Source organism: Ambystoma mexicanum, chromosome 1q (assembly GCF_040938575.1).
Source record: "Ambystoma mexicanum isolate Mex_15411 chromosome 1q, UKY_AmexF1_1, whole genome shotgun sequence".
In the NCBI taxonomy this organism is placed as follows: domain Eukaryota; kingdom Metazoa; phylum Chordata; class Amphibia; order Caudata; family Ambystomatidae; genus Ambystoma; species Ambystoma mexicanum.
The window spans coordinates 699,639,342-699,658,274 of NC_090922.1; the positions used below are offsets into that span (position 1 = coordinate 699,639,342).

At 45.8% G+C, this 18,933-nt stretch overlaps 1 protein-coding gene across 1 annotated transcript in view; it reads left to right on the plus strand.

The window, feature by feature from the left end:
• STX18 (syntaxin 18) overlaps positions 1-18,933 on the plus strand; it is a 559,937-nt gene that overhangs the window by 467,189 nt on the left and 73,815 nt on the right. The window contains exon 10 of the mRNA XM_069641306.1: positions 13,932-14,012. Coding sequence (XP_069497407.1) covers positions 13,932-14,012 — 81 coding nt within the window. The remainder of the gene's footprint in view (positions 1-13,931; positions 14,013-18,933) is intronic.

Below are 18,933 nucleotides of genomic sequence, written 5' to 3' on the forward strand. Positions count from 1 at the left end.
CCGAGTTTTCTTGGTAGCAGCAGTTCTCGTCCTCTTTTGGCATTAGCTTGCACCGATTGCATGTGCACCAGATGGAGACGCCGTCCATTCGACTAGGCCCAGGCTCTTCATCTGTTGATTCGTCCTGCCAACTGCCGTCCGAATCCCCATCGTTTTCGCATGCTTCCCTTTCCAGTAGTTCCTCCTCGGTATACTCGGGCGCGTACATGTAGGGCATTATTGTAGCCATTGTGTGTTAAACAAACTAAAATAATTTATAGCGGTGGTACTGGTATCTGTTCACACGGGCTACAAGCGGCGAAGGTAGCTGACCAGAGCACTGAAACGAGTCACAGAATACTCAAAGTAACACAGAGAGAGGAATGGAATCGAAAATCTGCTGCTGTGTGTTGTGAAACGGTCTGTTAATACTTATTGAGGAAAGAGGCGTCCTGCCATTTCCATGGCGACACGTCATTAGCTGAAGCGCAGTGAATGTTGACACAAGACGTGCTTTGGCGTTGGGAAATGGGCGGTACGAGTCTGCTGATGACAGGCTCAGGGGCGGGGGAATTGATTTAGTGCCGCAAAAGCAGGTCAGCCAGGGCGATCGGGGAAAAGATAGGATTATCAGAAAATGGCGGCTCCCTGGTGCTTGTTTTCGCGTGCGTTTAATGGACGAAAACTCGGGTAAGGTCCATATGAAAGTTTTCTAAAATCGAGCCACTTAGGCTTAAAAAAACATGGCCGAACCGTAGGGACAATAACATTTTTTACTAGACCATGCCTTTAAGACTTTCTAATGGAGCGCCCCACCCTCAATCTGTTATAGATGTTAAAAATTAATGCACGCTCCCCAAGCGTGGTAGTTCTCTCAAGGCATAGGAGGTCAACAGAACCACTTTGACTTTGAGATCCTTAGCTGGATTGATCAAAATCAAAATTGCCAGCCCTCGCTTAGGTCTACCTCAGGGGCCCTTGGTTGCATTTGTACAAAACAAACTAAAACCCTGGAGCACAAAGGAATTCAGAGCCCATGTTTCCTGAAAACAGAGTAGATCGAATCCATGAATTAATCTAACCCAGTCTGGCTCCTCCAGCAATCTGTTAGCCCCTGCCACATTCCTTGTCAGCACCTTCAAGTCCTCATTATGTTGACACCCCACCATTTTAGGTGGATTTTAGACTACAGTGGGTGTGTTTACGATCACTGGTCTAGACAGTCAATCCACCCCATCTAGCCCGCCCTATCCCAATTGATGACCCAGGCTACTTACTCGTCCCATAAGTTACATTTGTTGTATTACAATTAAACACTGGTGCACCAGGTCAGAGGGAGATACTAGTGGTTACTGTGGGATAAGATCATGACTAGATTGACAGAAGAACCTCATCGAAGCTTGGGTTTGAAAAAGTGATCTGTACGAAATCCCGGTCTTCCAGGGGCATCCTGCATCTCGCACAATAAAGGATATCCTCGCAAATCACCGACTTACACCCTCTAACATGGCACAACCAGTGGATGATTTGGGACGTCATACATGTACACATCCTTTCCACCACCCCACACTGGACGCCTCTATGGGGCTGTTCGGGTACCAGCACTTTCATGCACACGGGACATGGACCTAGAAGTCTCCCAGTAGCTGTTGAAGTTACAAGCTGAACCTCTATTCCTAAAGACGTAATCGGTCGGGATGGCTAACGTAGGTAGTAAAACGCTGTCATCAGGGCGCTTAATAGTATGATCAACTGCCCCAACAGTTGGGAAACTAGGACCTGTGCTCCTGGGGGGGCCTCTCTAAAGTGGGTATTTCCTTCCCTGTTACCATCCTCGACACAACAGACTGTTTATAAGGGGCATCATACAGCTCAGTAACTGCAAAGGTACTATCTAGCTGCACAGTTCAGCCACGTGACGAAATGGCTCTCCGATGACCTGTCAGCTGAAGTGGGGCTCCTGCGACATGCGACCTCCAAGCTATTCCCCAAAGAAATGCTTTGGAACCCGATGAAACAAACATCTGAAGTTCCCATGATTGTTACCCTGGGCAGGCAGATATGGGCCAGAACTGGCTTCCTTCAACAATTAAAACATCCCTACAATCCCAACACCCCCATTCTGGCGGATGTATGCAAAACTCAGGCGGTCCTAGCGACAGCCAGGAAATGGGAGAGAGCCGGAATCTACACATGGGGAGACCTGTTTGAAGACGGCATGTTCAGAGAACTTGAATCGCTACAAGCTAATGAAGGCATCTCGAACACCCAATTCCTGTGGTACCACCGCCTCAAGAGGATAGCTAGGGCACAATGGCCTGTCTGGCCAGAGGAACCCCCACCGGACCCCCTTGTCCAGGAAATGTACGACCTAGCAGATGGTTGGAAGCCGGTCTCCCGCTTATACATCAAACTGAACGATAGATCCAATCCAAAAAGCGCACCCCTGAGACAAAAATGGGAAACCGAATTGGGGATCACACTATCTGACAGTGAATGGGAGCGAATATTACTATACCCCCAAGAGGTGTCGAGGAACACTAGATTCAAACAAGTTCAACTGAATGTGCTATACAGAACATACATGACCCCACTTAGAGTTGCTACCTTTAACAAACCAGCATCTCCGAACTGCCCCTGGTGTGGAAATGATAATGCGGACATGATCCACATGTTCTGGACCTGCACCAAAATGACAAAATTCTGGTCCATGGTAGAAAGCACCTGGACCAAAGCGGGACTCGCAAGATATGAATGGAACCCAAAGGAATGCTTACTGGGAGCCCATCCCAGACTGAGCAAATACAAACACCTGGTCAAACTAATGGACCTAGCCTGCATCCTCGCAAAAAGGTCCATAGCTATGGCATGGAAATCGCCAGGGGGCCCGAGGCATGGACGTTGGTTTAAGGACCTGGAAAAGTGGACAGAGGCAGAGACCAGAGCCTGGCAAGAGGGAATCAACTCAAGCGATGATAACTCCAATGACACCCTAGAATCATGGAGGGCTCTGTTGCGCAACATCCAATACGCTTCGGATCACAAACCCCCCTGAGTTCTCACCCCTACCAGAGACTTGCCTGGGGTTTACCCCCAAGAATGGACAACCCGGAAACTCAACCCCCGTGATCTTGGGTACACCGACCACCGGCCCCCCTCCCCCTTACCACAACTAAGAACAATACGTTGAGCTATGAAGACTGTGGTAGTTAATTGGTTGTTGTTCGTTTGTTATGTTACCGTTTGATGATTATTATGTACTTATATAAATGCCAATAAAATACTTTTATTAAAAAAAAAATACAGCTCAGTAACCCCATTCAATGGGGACATTTTCGACAACTTCCTGATTGGCGCTGTAGTGCCTGGGTCTAAACCTGGTGCCGCTCGTTGTGTTCGCCCAACCTCGGTGGCCTTAGCCAATTTTACTACTTCTATCTTCAGGTTAAGTACTTCCTAAATGATGCTACTCAAAGCGCCACTAACTCACAAGGTTTCCATGTACTACAGGCACTTCAGGCACAAGCATTACGACTACGCTTATTACAGCTCGGTGTGCTCAAGGGCATAAGCTCACTGAGGTTGGCTTGCACCCCAATTGAACAATTTGCCTTTCCCCCATTTCTTGCCCACCAACTCTCACTCAGACTCCTCATCCTGTATCAGTACTACATCATCCAATACTTCAAAATGATTTGAAATGGCAATGTCGGGCATAGAAGATCTGTTCCAATTAGTCGGGGTGTGCTCCCCCACCATATTTAAGGAAACTCTTCCAGTGGAACATGCGGGCTGGCTACTAGCGGTTTGGATGGGGTATGTGTGATAGTGGAGTCACACTGTTTGGCTCCTCAACGTTGACAGATAACTGATCCTGAAAATCTCTCGACCGATTCAAACGTAACTTCGAATCATCAGTAATAGAGAAGTTTTGCCCACCTCACTCTTCTACTATGTCAATAGCCTTAATCGTTTCCACAAATATTTCCTTGACCATAAGGCAGGCATGGGGACAGTACACAATCGTCCACACACACCGTCCCGTAGAATGGGGGGGCCGTGCCATCAGCTCTGCCTTCACGCAGAGATACAGGTATGGGGTGGCATTCTACAGGCCCCCTGCCAGGACATGTGTCTGGACCAGAGATTGGAATCACATAATTTTTACCATCACTTTGAGCAGGGGAATTAACTACACTAAAGGCAACACAGATCCTTTTATCTGGAGCAGTTAATGCAGAATGCTGGGGGTCGATGGGATCTGTAGATAAAACTGACAGATGCATGGTATTAGAGTTTACACTTCAATTGTTGTTCGAATATCTCCCAGCAAGTTCCCCAACTGCACCCTCCCTGGTATCTATAGCATCAATCACTTCAATGGCTCCCAAATTACCATAATAAGGAACATCTTTGATGGGTTTGAACAGTTTATTTGTATCCATCCGCAGGTGAAATGGGTTTTACCGTTTTCCTCTTCCCCTTTATTAATGTGGGCCCAGTAGAGCTCATACACAGGACAGCGCAAAGTAGAGCTCTGTTAGCAACCAGCAAGTTCTACAGGATGTGCAAATAATGCAATAGTGCAAATAAGGTCATTTATACAAATGAACAGTAAGGACTTGTACAAATATGCAAGGTAGAATAGTCAAGATAAAATAAACAAAATCCAAATCCTAATTGAATTTAAAATGTCTTAAAGCCATACAAAATGTTAAAAGCTCTTATAAAGGCCCTGTGCATGGGCAAGCAATATATATCACAATGTGTATAAAAATATAAATGTATATAACCAATTCCTTAAACCAGTTATAAAACTAACTTTCTAAACACAGTCTGTTAATGTAATACAGATAATACACATAACAATTTAAACCGTACAGCTTGGTGTGTTTAAAAACAAATAGTTAATAAAAATCAATAACTTTCATAAGTGATCAGTTCGATAAAGTCAAAAGAGGAGACCCAATTCTTCACAAAGAGGCAATCTAGTTGAATACTGCTGAAGACCTGTGCGGAGCGAGGCACTCCTGACAGCTCAGAGGGCTACCAGAGTCCGTCTCCCTCCCCTCGCTTCCGCACCTGATTATCGTCCTGTATTAAAGTGGATAGCTGTAAATGGTTTCATGAAAAAACAAGTGTCTCAATGGAACTGCCTGGAGCTGAATATGCTGTCCTCTAATTACACTTTTGGCTGCACAGGAATTATCGCAACATAGCTACTCCCCCACACATCCCAGTAAAGTTGTCATGTTGATAGTCTGCAGGTCTGTGTACATTAATTCGAAATCCAGACTTCCAAATATGTGACTCAATAACAGAACAAAACATAACAAAATTCACATATTTATTGTATACCTCGAAGAGGTTATACCCACAGCAACCCTATTGAAATACAAGACTTAATCTGAGAAAGCAAGCAAGCAAGAAATGCTTACACACTTACAAGGTCCAATCATTTAGTTAATATATTTAATAATCTTAATGTCATAGATCTGAAATAATGCATACAATGTAAAACATACAACAAATGGACAGTACTTGTGCCACAAAATGAATCTGCAGACATAAAAAGAAACAAAACGCATGAAATACAACTGTTCAAAAGAAAAAGCAATGCAGAGATAGAAATGGACATAATGCAATCAATCCCTATATCTTTATAAAACCTTGTGAGAAACCAGACGGTATTCTCCCACCTACTCCCTTGGAATCTTCCATTCAGGTGTTCAGGGAAGAGTCATCGCTTTTGGATCCCGACCCTGAGGTTGGACAAGCGAGGGAGGATCACCTGAGTGGCCTGATTCAAAGGGAGGCCTACCATCTAACACCTTTGAATTGTCCCACTAATAGTCAGACAAGGTCAGGCACGTTTCCCCAACTGTGCACACTTGATTGCAATAGACGCAGTATAAAGAGGGTGGTTCTGCCAAAAGCGATGAGTGAACTGGGGATGCTGACTGGACAAGAGGAGTCAAGGAGCAGGAAGCTGCAGGAAGAGCAGCCTGGAGGATCCGGAGGAGAACGGCGTGCCCGAGACGCTGGCCATGGTGTTCGTGAGGGGCTGCAGCTAGGCTAGGGAGCCGTGTCTCCAGGGAGTCAGCTTGAGGTAGCCTGTATCCTGCCGGTGGTGTTCAGGGAAATGCTTGTTCCCTTGGGATGTGTGGTGGTCCAAAGGGGGCCTGAGGGGCACGTGGTGAGACCATGACTTTGACCCAAACCTATTTGACCTGCTTGCCGGAGCCACGCTAGTATTGGTGAGTTTCATGAAACAGAAAAAACTCAGTAGCATGCGGGTGGCTGGAGCGGGAGCAGGAGCATTGTTGAAAGAAAAGCGCGGTGAGCGAAAGCGGGGCGAAACCAACCAAAATCTGGAAAACGGTGAAAGAAAGCAAAGCGAAACAAGAGAAAGATAAAAGCAAAGTAAAGCAAGCGAAAGCTAAAAAGGGACGCTAGAGGCGCAGAAGTAATGAAAGATAGCAAAGTGCGCTGGCGGTGTTGAATTAGCCAAGAGTGGGTGCAAGAGACTCGAAAGTAAGGAGAGGGGTGCAAGCGACCTGAAATCGAGAGAGAGACAGCAAAGACATAGTGAGAAGGAAAACGGATAGGTAAGAGGGGCTGCAAGCGACCCAAAAGTGTGCAAGCGGCCCGAAAGAAATACAGGGAGTGAAATGGGCACGTAAAAGGGCAAATGAATGTGCAAGAGAGCACAGTGAGAAACTGAAGGTGCAACAGTGAAAAGTAAGAAGTGTGCAAGAGGCACAGAAAGATGGTGCAGACAAAGTAGGTGTGCCGGAAGTACATTAAAGTGGAAAAGGACAAAGTGAAAGAGGCACAGAAGACGAAAAGGCGCATGAGAATAAGGAGAGGGGTTAGAGGTCAGAATGGTTGTTCCTGGGAGGAGCACAGAACCTGGCATTCTAGAAAAGATACTACCCCCATGAAGGAACTGTACAGTGAAAAGGTACATCCTGACAAGAGGAACTTTTTGTTTGTTTGTTGAACTTCGTGAGGAGGGGCCTAAGCTTGGGCAAGGGTACCCCGAGAGGCCTTCAGCTTCACTTCCCTTGCCTTTTGCTGATTGTTATTGGGAAACTGATCAGTCCTTCAGACTATCATTACTGGGAAACATTGATTCCCTTTTGAATTCTTGGACTTTTAATATTGCACACTACTTTTGTGTCACTCTAGCTTTTTACACATATGATTGTTGGTTAATTGTATATGTGCCCAAAGATAGGCTAGAGGCAGCAGTTACATTTTTAAAGTTTGTTTCATTATTTTTGGTATGTACATTCGTGTTTACTGCGTATGGCTACTAAACGTGGCTAGTGCCCTAAAATGGCAGTGCCATGAGATTTTCCCTTGTGCTTTGGCCATATTGTAGTGTGGCCTTCTTCCTGTCCTCCCGGGTCAGGAAAGTCCTTAGAAGGTCAAGCACTTGCCTGGGTAAACTGCAGCTTTCACAGGCTAGTGAGTGTTTGTGTGTGTGGCCCAGGAAGGGTCTAGAACTGTCTAGTTCCAAACCACATCCCTGGTACCAGAATGGCTGGGTGTCAGGAAAATGTGAAGCCAGTAGTTCTCACTCATTGGACAACTACTGGCTGTTTGAATGCTGCAGATCTTTACCATTGGTGGGCTTGGACATGGACCTCTGCAGCCATTTTTTCTGATCTGCATTGGAGTCGAGAATCCCTCGAAGAAGAAAAGCCTGCTGAAGATCCAAAGACGACTTCTGAAGTGTCCTAGCATCCTTTCCAGTAACAGTCTTGCTCCTATACCCGATCTCCAAACCCGAGCGGTGATTCAGCTCCTTGTACTAGTGGGACCAACTAATCTCGATGCCTTCTTGGGGACTGACCAGCTCTCATGTGGGCAACCTTGCCAAAATCATCGCTGTTCCGAATTGAAGTCCGAACCATTGGTGAAAGCCAGCATGTTGCCTTCTCCCCGAATTTCAGCATTCTGCCTTCAAGGGACCCTGTTCTGGAGCAGCTGCTGTGATGGTGACTGTAAGGACACCTGTCAATGCCTGTGTGCAGAGACTGTTGTTGCAACTCTTCTTCCTCCAATCTGTGAAGCTTCCTAAAGGGGTCTACATCGGTAGATTCTGTAAACCTCTCAAACGCTAACCAAACACAACCCTAAAGCACAACAAACCACACAAACTTCACTACACTGCAACAACAAAACAAACCGCAAATAGCTTCGCACAACAACACATGACGGCTACCGACAGGAAAGCACCCCTAAGCTCAACAAACTGTGTTAACCGAACTGAAGCTGCCAACAGCACATCACTGCTCTCTTGCTCCCCTTCCACTAATGTTTCACTGCCACCTCGTCCTGTATATACATCCTTCACCAGATATAACCTTCTATGCCCGCTTTTCACCAGCTGCCACCTCCTCCTGTTCTCTGCCATCTGCTCCTTCCTGCTCCTTCTCTGCTTTCATCCAGTAGCCTCCTCCCTTCCCCAATTCCTGACACACCTTTGAAACTCTGCACCTCTGGGAAGAGGGTTTGCAACTGTGGACCAAGTGCATTGGAAGGCTAGGATTGGTGTTTTCATTTCCTCCTTATGGGCCATAATAAGGCGGAGGGGCCTAGCCAAACGTTTGGTGGCTTCCTCTGGTTACATGACTGCATTGACAGAGGGTGTTGATCTTGTAGGTCCGCTGTTCTCGCGCTGAGCATATGTAAATGGGTTTTGTGGGTGTTTGTGTTGCCCCTCAAGCTGTTCTTCAGTTCTATGGATGTATTGTGTTATGTACCATTCCTGGCCTTGGCAAACCACGGACATTGTGGGCAGGTCTGCAGTTGCTGTGAGCAGGTTCCCGACCCTGGCAAGCTCCTAGTCTTGTGGGTTGCTGTTCCCAAGTGGCTCTGTGGGAGTTGGGAGTGGATGCATGCACACTAAAACCTGACATTCCTTGGTGAGGTGGTTTGATGGCTCTAATGTGATTTTCACCTGCCCCACGTCCTGAACAGTGGGAGTGTCCATGTGATCCTGCACACTCCCACCCCATGCTCATTATCTACCGGCTCGGGAAGAGATAACCATCCCAGTGTCAATTACAACATGAGTAAGATATTGAGGCAGACAGTCCATTCACTAGCAATCTAAAAAGGAAATTCAAATTCACACCACATTTTCCTGATTACAAAAACATAGTTTTGTTCTTTACATCAGTTACAGAAGATCTCCAGGCACTTCAAGACAGAAGCAAAATTAAGAAACCCAAATGTGATAACAACATTACTTAAGAACGGATAAATGCATTAGCAAGATTTTCTGAAGACAAGGGAATTATCGTTAAAAAAGTAGACAAAGGAATAAATGAACAGAGCAAATTATATAACGACCACGAGAAATATTTAAACAGCCCAGATTGTTACAGCAAGATATCAAGTAACTGATACAATAAGATTTATAATAACATATTCGACTCGCCAATACTCTGTATAAATTCCTCAATTAACATTTAATGCGTGCAAATAATGAGGTTAGAGGATTTACTGACCAGCAAGCAAATATAGTCTTTACAAAAGCTAGCACCATAATCAAAGAGTTAGCCCTAGTTGTATGAAATTGCAGCAAGATCCTAAGAAGACACGGCTTTCAGCCGATTTAGTTGTTTTTTTACAAATGTTCTACGTGCAACATGTGCAAATATGCATTTAATAAGACCACCAACTTCGTAACTTACACTGACAAGCATATTAACTCCAGGGAGGGCTGCTGAAACCGAAACGAACAGATACGAAATCCACAGAAGCATAAAGGAACAAATTGAGCTCAACACCCCATTCATCACAAAAGATTGGCGAGACTCGGGGAATTGTCAACATGAATTTGTATTTGTATTTATTTGTATTTTCTTTATTTGTAAACAGCCTTAAACTCAACCTGAACAAGACATAAATCCTGATCAAGCCCAAAAACCCTTAAAACCCACTTCACATTCCATGGCCTATGGAAATGGGAATACAACCGGTGACGTCCAAAGTAGTTAAAAACCTTGGAATACTAATGGGCGATGACATAACGCTAGAACCACAAGTCAACACAGTTGTAAAGAAATACTTCGTCCACCTACACACAATCAAACTGATAATACCCTTCCTCACCTTTCAACATAGAACATTCACTGCCATCTTCCTCGTCTTGTCAAGAGTAGTCTACGCCAATAGCATCAACCTCTGAATGTGGGACCACCTCACTAAAAAACTATAGAGAATTCAGAACGCAGCAGCAAGACTTCTCAGACTCCCCAAGAGAGAACACAACACACCAGCACTAAGAACCCTACATCGGTTGCCAGTCATAAAAATAATCTTCTTCAAGACACTTTGCATAACCCACAGAGCAATCCACAGCCAAGGAGCGAAATTCATACAAGAATAAAATCTCCATTTACAAACCAAAATGAACACTAATATCCAACAACGAAATCCGCTTGGAACCAAAAAAGTACTCTAAGCTGAAATTTGGTGGATCAGCATTCTCCTGTATTTCAGCAAAACTTTGAAACTCACTCCCGGAGGAAATCTGACCAACAGAAGAACACCGAACATTCAGAAAATGACTAAAATCATGGCTCTTTAACTCACCGAACTGAAACAGGAGAACGGCGTATAAGAGAAAATGCCATCACGACACAAGTGAAACAACCAAAACGTAATGAAACTGAAACTTGGACACCCCAAAGAAATAAAGCATTTCAACGCAGTCTATCTTAAAAGAACCTGTACCAAGGCAAACCAACATAATCCCAAGGTGAAGAACACAGACCACCCTCATCACTAACCCTACTAACAAATCGAATACAATTTCCAATTATCCTACATACCCACCTTCAAACATCAAAACAAACTCACACATACCTCTACCTTAACAGAAACCTGAAACCACCACAAACTGCACACTCTGCAGCACCCACTATACCAAATGCATTACAGAAAACCAAACCATAGACACACCAACCACCCATGTGCACTCATACTCAAAACACTGCTTAACCACTACCAACCAAAACAAACCCAGCACACATTGACTGTTTTTTCTAAATGAAGCCACCAACAGTATACCGAAGCTCTCTTGCGCTTTCCTTTTTGATCCCACTTACCAACTCCCCTGAGCCCTCCTTCTTTTTCAGATCCACCAGAGCCCCTGGATACCATTAAAATGGCCGCAGTGTGCAGTATAAATCACATTAACATAACATATTAATGTTAACAAATGTATTCATTGTAGAACTGCATATGCAGTTTATATTATTATATGCCTATGTAAGAGATTCAATGTAGGCAGGGCTATCGGAGAACTGTGTGCCAGAATTTAAGAACATCTTTATGCTAGAAGAATTAATAATATACATTGGCAGGCCACTGGAATCTAGAACATCCAGACGTACATGTCTCTCACCGACGGTACTTCGAATGCCAGACAGCACGCTTGTATATAAGAGGCGGTAACAGAGAGGATCTTCTGAGGAAAATTGAGGCAAAAATTGATTTTCAGTATTAAATCTATTAGGGATGGTTTTAAAGACACAGAGTTACATCCATAGTGTCAGTTTTGAATAATGCTGTATTGATCATGTTTTTCTTGTTTGTTATTTGTAGGCACATGCAAATCCACTAAGCAACTGCTTTGGATCTAGTTTGATAAATTGGTTTTACAAAACCTGTCCATTCATTATACTATAATCACAATACCCTTGTCCCTGAAGACGAGCTTTCAGCACGAAACACGTGTTGCCATTGCATTGGTACAATATTAAAATTGGCAGAACACCATATACGATGTATGCAGAGTCTGTGTTTTGAAGGTCCCTTCCGTGCAATGTAATTTAATGAAGGGAAATTGTCTGTGAAAGTCTGGTCATATCACACAAGTTAGGCCACAGGGTGTGCCACCACATGTTCACAGATTTACAAGAAGTGGTTTGATGTGAAATTTGTAGGGATCCAAGGAGGAGTTCCCTAACTGTGGATAGGCACTGCAACATTGTGTATATATGTCATTTCTGTAATAGTTGTCATGCCTAGTACAATTGTGATCCGGTTTGCCACCCCCCATTTTTTGGTTAATTATGAAGGCCCCCAAGATCATTCTTCCACCTGGATGTAGCAAGACAAACTGGGAAATTTATCATGGGGGAAAAAATATATATATATATATATATGTCCCTGGAGAGTGGATATGTCCAGTGTATGCATGTTGTGATTATGTCCCCTGCCTGATCCTGGGGGGCGGGGGTTACAATAAGAGGCAGAGCACCACCACCCTCTCTGTGATGTGGGGGTCCATGGATGTAATTGGGAGGATCCATTGGGTGCCCCACAAAACAATTGGCAAGAAGCAGATGCTTGCCACATGCAGGTGCTTGATGATGCTGGTCCTTTGAGAAGGAAGCCAGATCAAGATGGGCATGGTGCTGCCCAGAAGACCGTACCGCATTGACTCTGAATCATTAGTATAATGTTACATCAAAGTTTGCTCAGGCAAAGCTCACCCACTGGGCAAAGAGTGATTCGGGTTTAGCGTGAGCAGAGCACCTTCCACTCGTGAGCTTCCTAGTGTGCGTGTCACTGTGCATGGCTATGACGAGGGAAGCAAGATAGCGGACGAGCATCTTCAATGTGTGCCCTTCACTGAGCCTCAACAGCTGATATCAGTAAGAATTATGCCAGTTCCGCACTCCTCGTGTTTATGCTGCACAGAAGTAAGCACTTGATTTTAGAGCATCACCAGGGATTAAGAAGGGGCCCTATATAAATGGGTAGGCGCCCTAGGTAGGTGTACATGTTTGGAGTAGCAGAACAGGAGAAGGAGCCATGGCAAAAAGGTGCGAGTAGCGTTTGGCAGTACAATGGAGGTTGGAAAGAGTTGTATAGAGGAGGATACATTGGAAATACAGCAGGAGTGGGTAAGGAGATGTTAGGGGCAGGAGTTGTGAGAGGAAAGAAGTCTCCATTAGGTCTCTCCTTCCCTCTTGCTGTAAAGTTGGAAGGAGACAGAAGAGAGGAAGATTACAGGGGTAAGGAGGAGAGATGACTTATAAGGAGGAGGAGTGAGCCCAGTTGGAGGAGAAGGGGGTGCAAGAGAGAAGCTGAGGCTGGAGTCCAGGAAGTAAGAGAAACAGTTACCTTGGTGTAGGAGGAAGTGAGGGTGGGAATAGGATGTGAAAGAGAGTAGAAACTTCCTTGGAGACATAGGGACAGCGACAGTGAGATGAACAGGTTGTGTTGCTCAGGTGAGAAAATGAACGAGTTTCTGGTGGAACATTGAGCAGCCCCATTCTTATACAGCATTCATTATTAGTGCGTGTCAGCTGGGGGAAGAGGGGTGCAAGAGTGGGTGTGGTGGTAGTCGTGGGATCAGGACCCTGAACCAGATGATACAACATGAGCCAACTAGAAACCCCCTACAATCCCACCCACCTGACCTTTGAGAGAAGCTGGTTGGCCTGCTGACCAGAGCCATGGTCCTTCAAGGCAACCCGCTGAAATACGCCTGCAACACCATCCCACTGCTGTCCAATAGAGAACCACGCCTCCTGCCACGACAGTGTAGTTTGAAAGGAACATGTGGCAAGAGAGTGTGAGTGACCCAAGAAGAGACCCTGACAAACGAATCTGAGAAACCTGTGCCATTTCTGACATTTGTTTCCTATACATTTTACATAGAGCCTAATGGAACCTGAGAAATTAAACTCTGAGTTGTGTTCTCTGTGGAATCTGCTTGGCTTTGTGATGATGTCCTAATTGAAGAAAGAGGGTCTTGAAGGGCTGCAGCAACTACAAGGCTAATGTCTTATTACGTATTCTTTTGTGAAGAGATAGGCATATTCATTACTAATCACAGCATTTTAGGATTTTGTTTATTACAGTTCACATTGTATGTGTGTGTTTTTTCATTGTACCTATTTTTCTTGTTTATGTAGGAGGGTGAGATTGACAATATCCATCAACTTGTTGTGGGAGCAACAGAAAATATAAAAGAAGGGAATGAAGACATTCGAGAGGTAACTGGTATTGTAATTTTTTGCTTTCAATCCACCACATTCTCCAGTCCCCACATCCTAAGAGAGGAAAAGCGGGCAATGCATGGGCAGAGATAGATTAAAACGAAACACAACTCCACGGCATAGCTGACATCACTGGTTTGGGGGGAAAGTATTAATTTTGATGCATTATGCAGTGTGTGTCTGCAGACTGCAGCGATTTGCAGACTGAGTGGCAGACAAGCCCATATAGCAACAATTTACGGTTCGAAAGAACCATTGTGATTTGTTCTCAAAGGTCTCTGCTAACAATTGCTCAAACGCTGCTTAAAACTGCTAATTCAAATACTATGTATGCAAAAGAATAATCATTTGTATTGTTTTCCCCACGTGCTGTAAAAAGTTTCCAAGTAGTTTGTGCTTACAGTTAAAAGTACAACTTCTTTCGATTTTTCACTCACCTTCTCATTACTATGGTTACATTATGATCTTTGTACCAAGGATATTTTTCTATGTTTGCATACTATGGTGTCTTCCAGCACTAATATGCACACTAGGCAAGACCTGCGCTGATTGCCACAGAAATTGTATGTCATGAACCATCGTAGATCGTGCCTACAATTTTTTGGAGCCCGGTTATGTGATTAATGCTGCCAGGTTTAGTCTGCTTTCTGGCACAAGGTTTTTTCTCCACATGTTAATGAAGGTAATCCGTGTACATTCTGTATTGAAGTAGTGTCAGGTGGGGCTTTCCCCCCTCGGTCACCTGTGGCTGATGGTCTTCAGGAAAGAAGCTGTTGATGGAGTATCCCAGAGTCCCTCCTCTGCAGAGTGCCTTCCCAAAGCTAATGTGGAGTCTCCATTGGGTTGAGACAACCTAAAACCTCTATCCTGAGACAGTTTTGTAAGATTCAAGGAGAGAAACAGCTGCTGCCAGTTTATTACTGTCGATACCATGCCCTGCTTCTGGAGATCTAGTGTTTGACACTCTGGCAAGACCAGTCCTTCAATGATGATTTTTCGAGAATGAACCGTAAGTCATTTGTTATGTGCTCTCTTATGTTACATAGTCATGATGACATCTCTGACTTGATATGGAGGAAGAAGAGTAGCTCCAAGATGTGTTCTCGTCAGGGTAATAGGTTTAGGGATTGTGCCTTACAACTGCTCTGCAAGATTCACCTGGCTCCACTCACATCCACTGCCCCCTTTCTCTCCTACTATGCCTGTTCCTCCACATTCTCCTCCCCGCCACCTTCCTATCCCACTGATGTTCCATTACTTCTCTCTCCTGTGTTCATCCTTTAGATATAAACTATTCCTCCCTCCTACTACTCCACTTCCCCTCTTCCTTCCACCCCTGCCCTTTACTCCCTTTCCACGACTACTACCACTCCTCCTTGTAGCACTCCTGTATTCAGTCACCCTCCTTTCACTGTGTACCAGTGTTTCCTAACCACTCATTTCATAAAAACGTGCACTCACACTGCAGACCCTCTAACACACTTAAGCCAGTGCCTCACCTGCTCCAAAACACTTCTCTCACAATCTGCTGCTCAATCTTTCCTCCTGCTGGTCTCTTGGTCATCGTCGTCCTCTCCGCTTCTCTTCTGACCCCACCCAATTCACCCACACGTGCTGTTTCCTGTCCCCAACGTATATATATATTCCTCTCTTTCGAAGGGTTGTTCACCTGCCCTACCCGGGCGTGTATGTTCGGAAAAAGCTTTAAAAGCCGGTCTTAGCCCGCTGTGATGAATCTAATGATGTCAACACTCCTTTCCTGTGGGGTGCCTCTTATGATCTGGCCAGGGTACAGCAGCTGCTACCTGACCCTGACCATGGGGGCGGCTATATGAGGGAGAACCACATGGAGGGAGGTGACCCTCATGGGGGGAGCCGGGCATCAGCAGATGAGTCATGGTATACCCCGTTTCCTTTTAGGGATATGATAGCATATTGTAGTAATCCCCTTCAACAATTTACAAGATTTGCTGATCGCATTCTACAATATTCTGAAAATAGAATGGAAAAAAACAACTATGAATCCCATGTATATGAATGTATATGAATCCTTTGGAAATACTAGGAGGAGGAATGGAGCTATGAAGACAACTAGAGCACGAAAGCCCACACCACGCTCTAGTTGTTGGAAGAAGACGCGCATCGCTCGGACATTAAAATTTCCCACAGCTGATGCAAGCAGAAGGCTTGTGTCGGAAGAAGCTTGAGGAGACTGGGTGGCAGGTGAAGTGCAGTGAAGGGGCGGAGCAGGCAAATCACTGCCCAGTGCTATGGGGTTGCTGGTACTCCCGAGGGGAAGGAACTGAAGAGCTGCTGCTCTGTTGTTGCAGGGCTCAGAGGAAGATGCTCCTCTTTTGACAGCTGTGACCGGACGGAGAGACGAGATGAAGCTGATAATTTTCCTGATCGACCAGCAAATGGCAGTATTCACGGTACGGTGTGAGGAATACCGAAGCAGCCAAACAAAGCTGGTGAGCCCAGCTAGGGATGGTGGTATGGAGGGGCACTTCGGGAGCATTGCAGCGCACCAGGGAAAGAGCTGAAAGGCTGTTTGGGAAGGGAAGAAGCCCAGGAAGAGAGAGATTGTTGAATGCATGGAAAAGGTTGCAGCCTGAGAAACCGTGCAAGTCTGAGACCCGCACCAATATTGAGAGAGAACTGAGTTGTATGAGAAAGCCCTTGTAGCAGGGTATACTAGACAAAATCAAGTGTGTGAAGAGAATCCTGGGGAAGACCCATGCCTTGGGATTGTAATCTGAATTATATGAGAAAGCCTGACCAGAGAATCTACCAGGCATAGTCAAGTGTGTGACGAGAATCCTAGGGAAGATCCATTCCCTTGGGATTGTGAACTGAGTCGTATGAGAAAGCCCTACCAGGAGAGTGTAGGAAGACCCATGGCCTTGGGATTGTGAATTGAGTGAGCTATCTAAGAAAGTCCTGGCAGGAGTGTATACCAGGCAAAACCAAGTCTGTGAAGTGAATTGCAGTTATCCTCTTCGCCTATAAAGAACTTAGTTATTTTTGTTGAACTATTGTTTCTGCTGGAGAAAACCCTGGGGAAGGGAGCATCCCCCTGGGACTGTGAACACTTTTGGAACCTTTCTGTGGAGTTATCCTTTTCTTTTGCAACTTTTAACATGTGTGCACTTTCAAGGTCAAACCAATACCCTTAGCACCTTAGAGTTTGTTTTAGAATGTGAGGGCTAGGATGGGATTTCAGACACAGGACATTTTGCTTTGGACATCTTAATGCAGGACAGACCCTTAGTTTTTGGTTAAGGTAGAGAGATACCTCTTAGATCAGGGACAGTGCAGCATTTTCCAACCCCTCTTGTTTTGAATAAAAGTTTATAGCAATCGCTACGAGTCCTCTGTGTTGGCGTCTCATTCCTAGTTCATCACACCGGCCACTTTCTCTGTGCAGGCTTGCAACCTGGGAGATCTGACGTTGCTGGAAGACGGAGTCCAAAGTTTGTTTTTAGGGCTGCACCATCTGGGATCTTGCGCGTACCTCTGAGACATTTCCGATTTTCTTGGTCCAGTTGGTTCTGCAGCCATTCGAGGCTGCTGCCCTCAGGCTCTGCATGGACACTCTGTGTCTTGGTGCAGCTGGAGCTGATGCCCTCTTATCTCGCCTCTCCACTGCCGTGATTGGGTCTCTGCAGGGTCGGAGTTTAATTCTTGCCGGTAGCAGTCTCTGATCTTCCTGGCGTTCCGTTTCAGTGTTCACTGGCTGTTCTTTTTTTCTGGGCACTTGCCTGGAAACAGAAAGAAAAGACTGGCATGCCTACGTACTACGAGGCAAGACTGGAGATCCGGTTCTGCACAGAAACATACTAACACATATAGATTTATCCAGGATTGGAACCATAGTTGCTGCCCTCCCCCTTAATTTCTGGGTTGGTTTTGGAACCATTGTGCTAGCAATCTGCCCCCAGGGAGGGCTACATGAGATGCCCCCCATCCATTTGGGGTCAGGTGGGAGTGGGCCACCCCTGTTTCCACTAACAACATTCATGGTGGTTTAGTGCCCCCCCCCACAAACACCCAAAACAAGTTATGTTTTTTTATTTTATTTTGTTTTGCCCCTTTCCTAGTGGCAGATGGGTACATGCATTGGGGGCAAACCGTACTGCCCCAGGCTTGGTCGGGGGGGGCCTGTGCCAATATTTCCGGGGCCTCTCCCCCAAATGGATGGGGGGGCATCTCATGTACAGAAATCTGCCCCCAGGGAGGGCTACATGAGGTGCCCCCCATCCACTTACGGTGTGGGGGGGGTGAAGGCCACCATCCCTTTCAAGGCATGGAAATCCTGGTGATCTAGTGGGAGCCCCGGGACCCCCACCCAAAACAAGTTATAGTATATATATATGTATATATATTTAGTTTTGCCCCTTTCCTAGGGGTAGATGGGCACATGTGTGTGCCCATCTGCCCCTGGGGGACAGCAAAACATACTGCCCCAGGCTTGGGGGGGGTGCTGTGCCAATATTTCCGGTGGCCTCTCCCCCCCACCCCAAATCGATGGGGGGCATCTCATGTACCCCTTCCTAGGGGCAGAAATCTGCCCGGAGGGCTACATGATGTGCCCCCCATCCACTTAGGGTGGGCGGAGAGGGCCACCCCCCCCCCATTGAAGACACAAGAAATCTTGGTGGTCTAGTGGGCCCCCTGAACCCCCCCACCCCCACCCAAAACACGTGTGTGTATATATATATATATATATATATATATTGGTTTTGGCTCTTTCCTAGGGTCAGATGGGCACATGTGTGTGCCCATCTGCCCCCCGGGGGGCAAAAGATACTGCCCCAGGCTTGGGGGGAGGGGCCTGTGCCAATATTTCCAGTGGCCTCCCCCCCAGCCCAAATGGATGGGGGCATCTCATGTACCCGAGGGAGGGCTACATGATGTG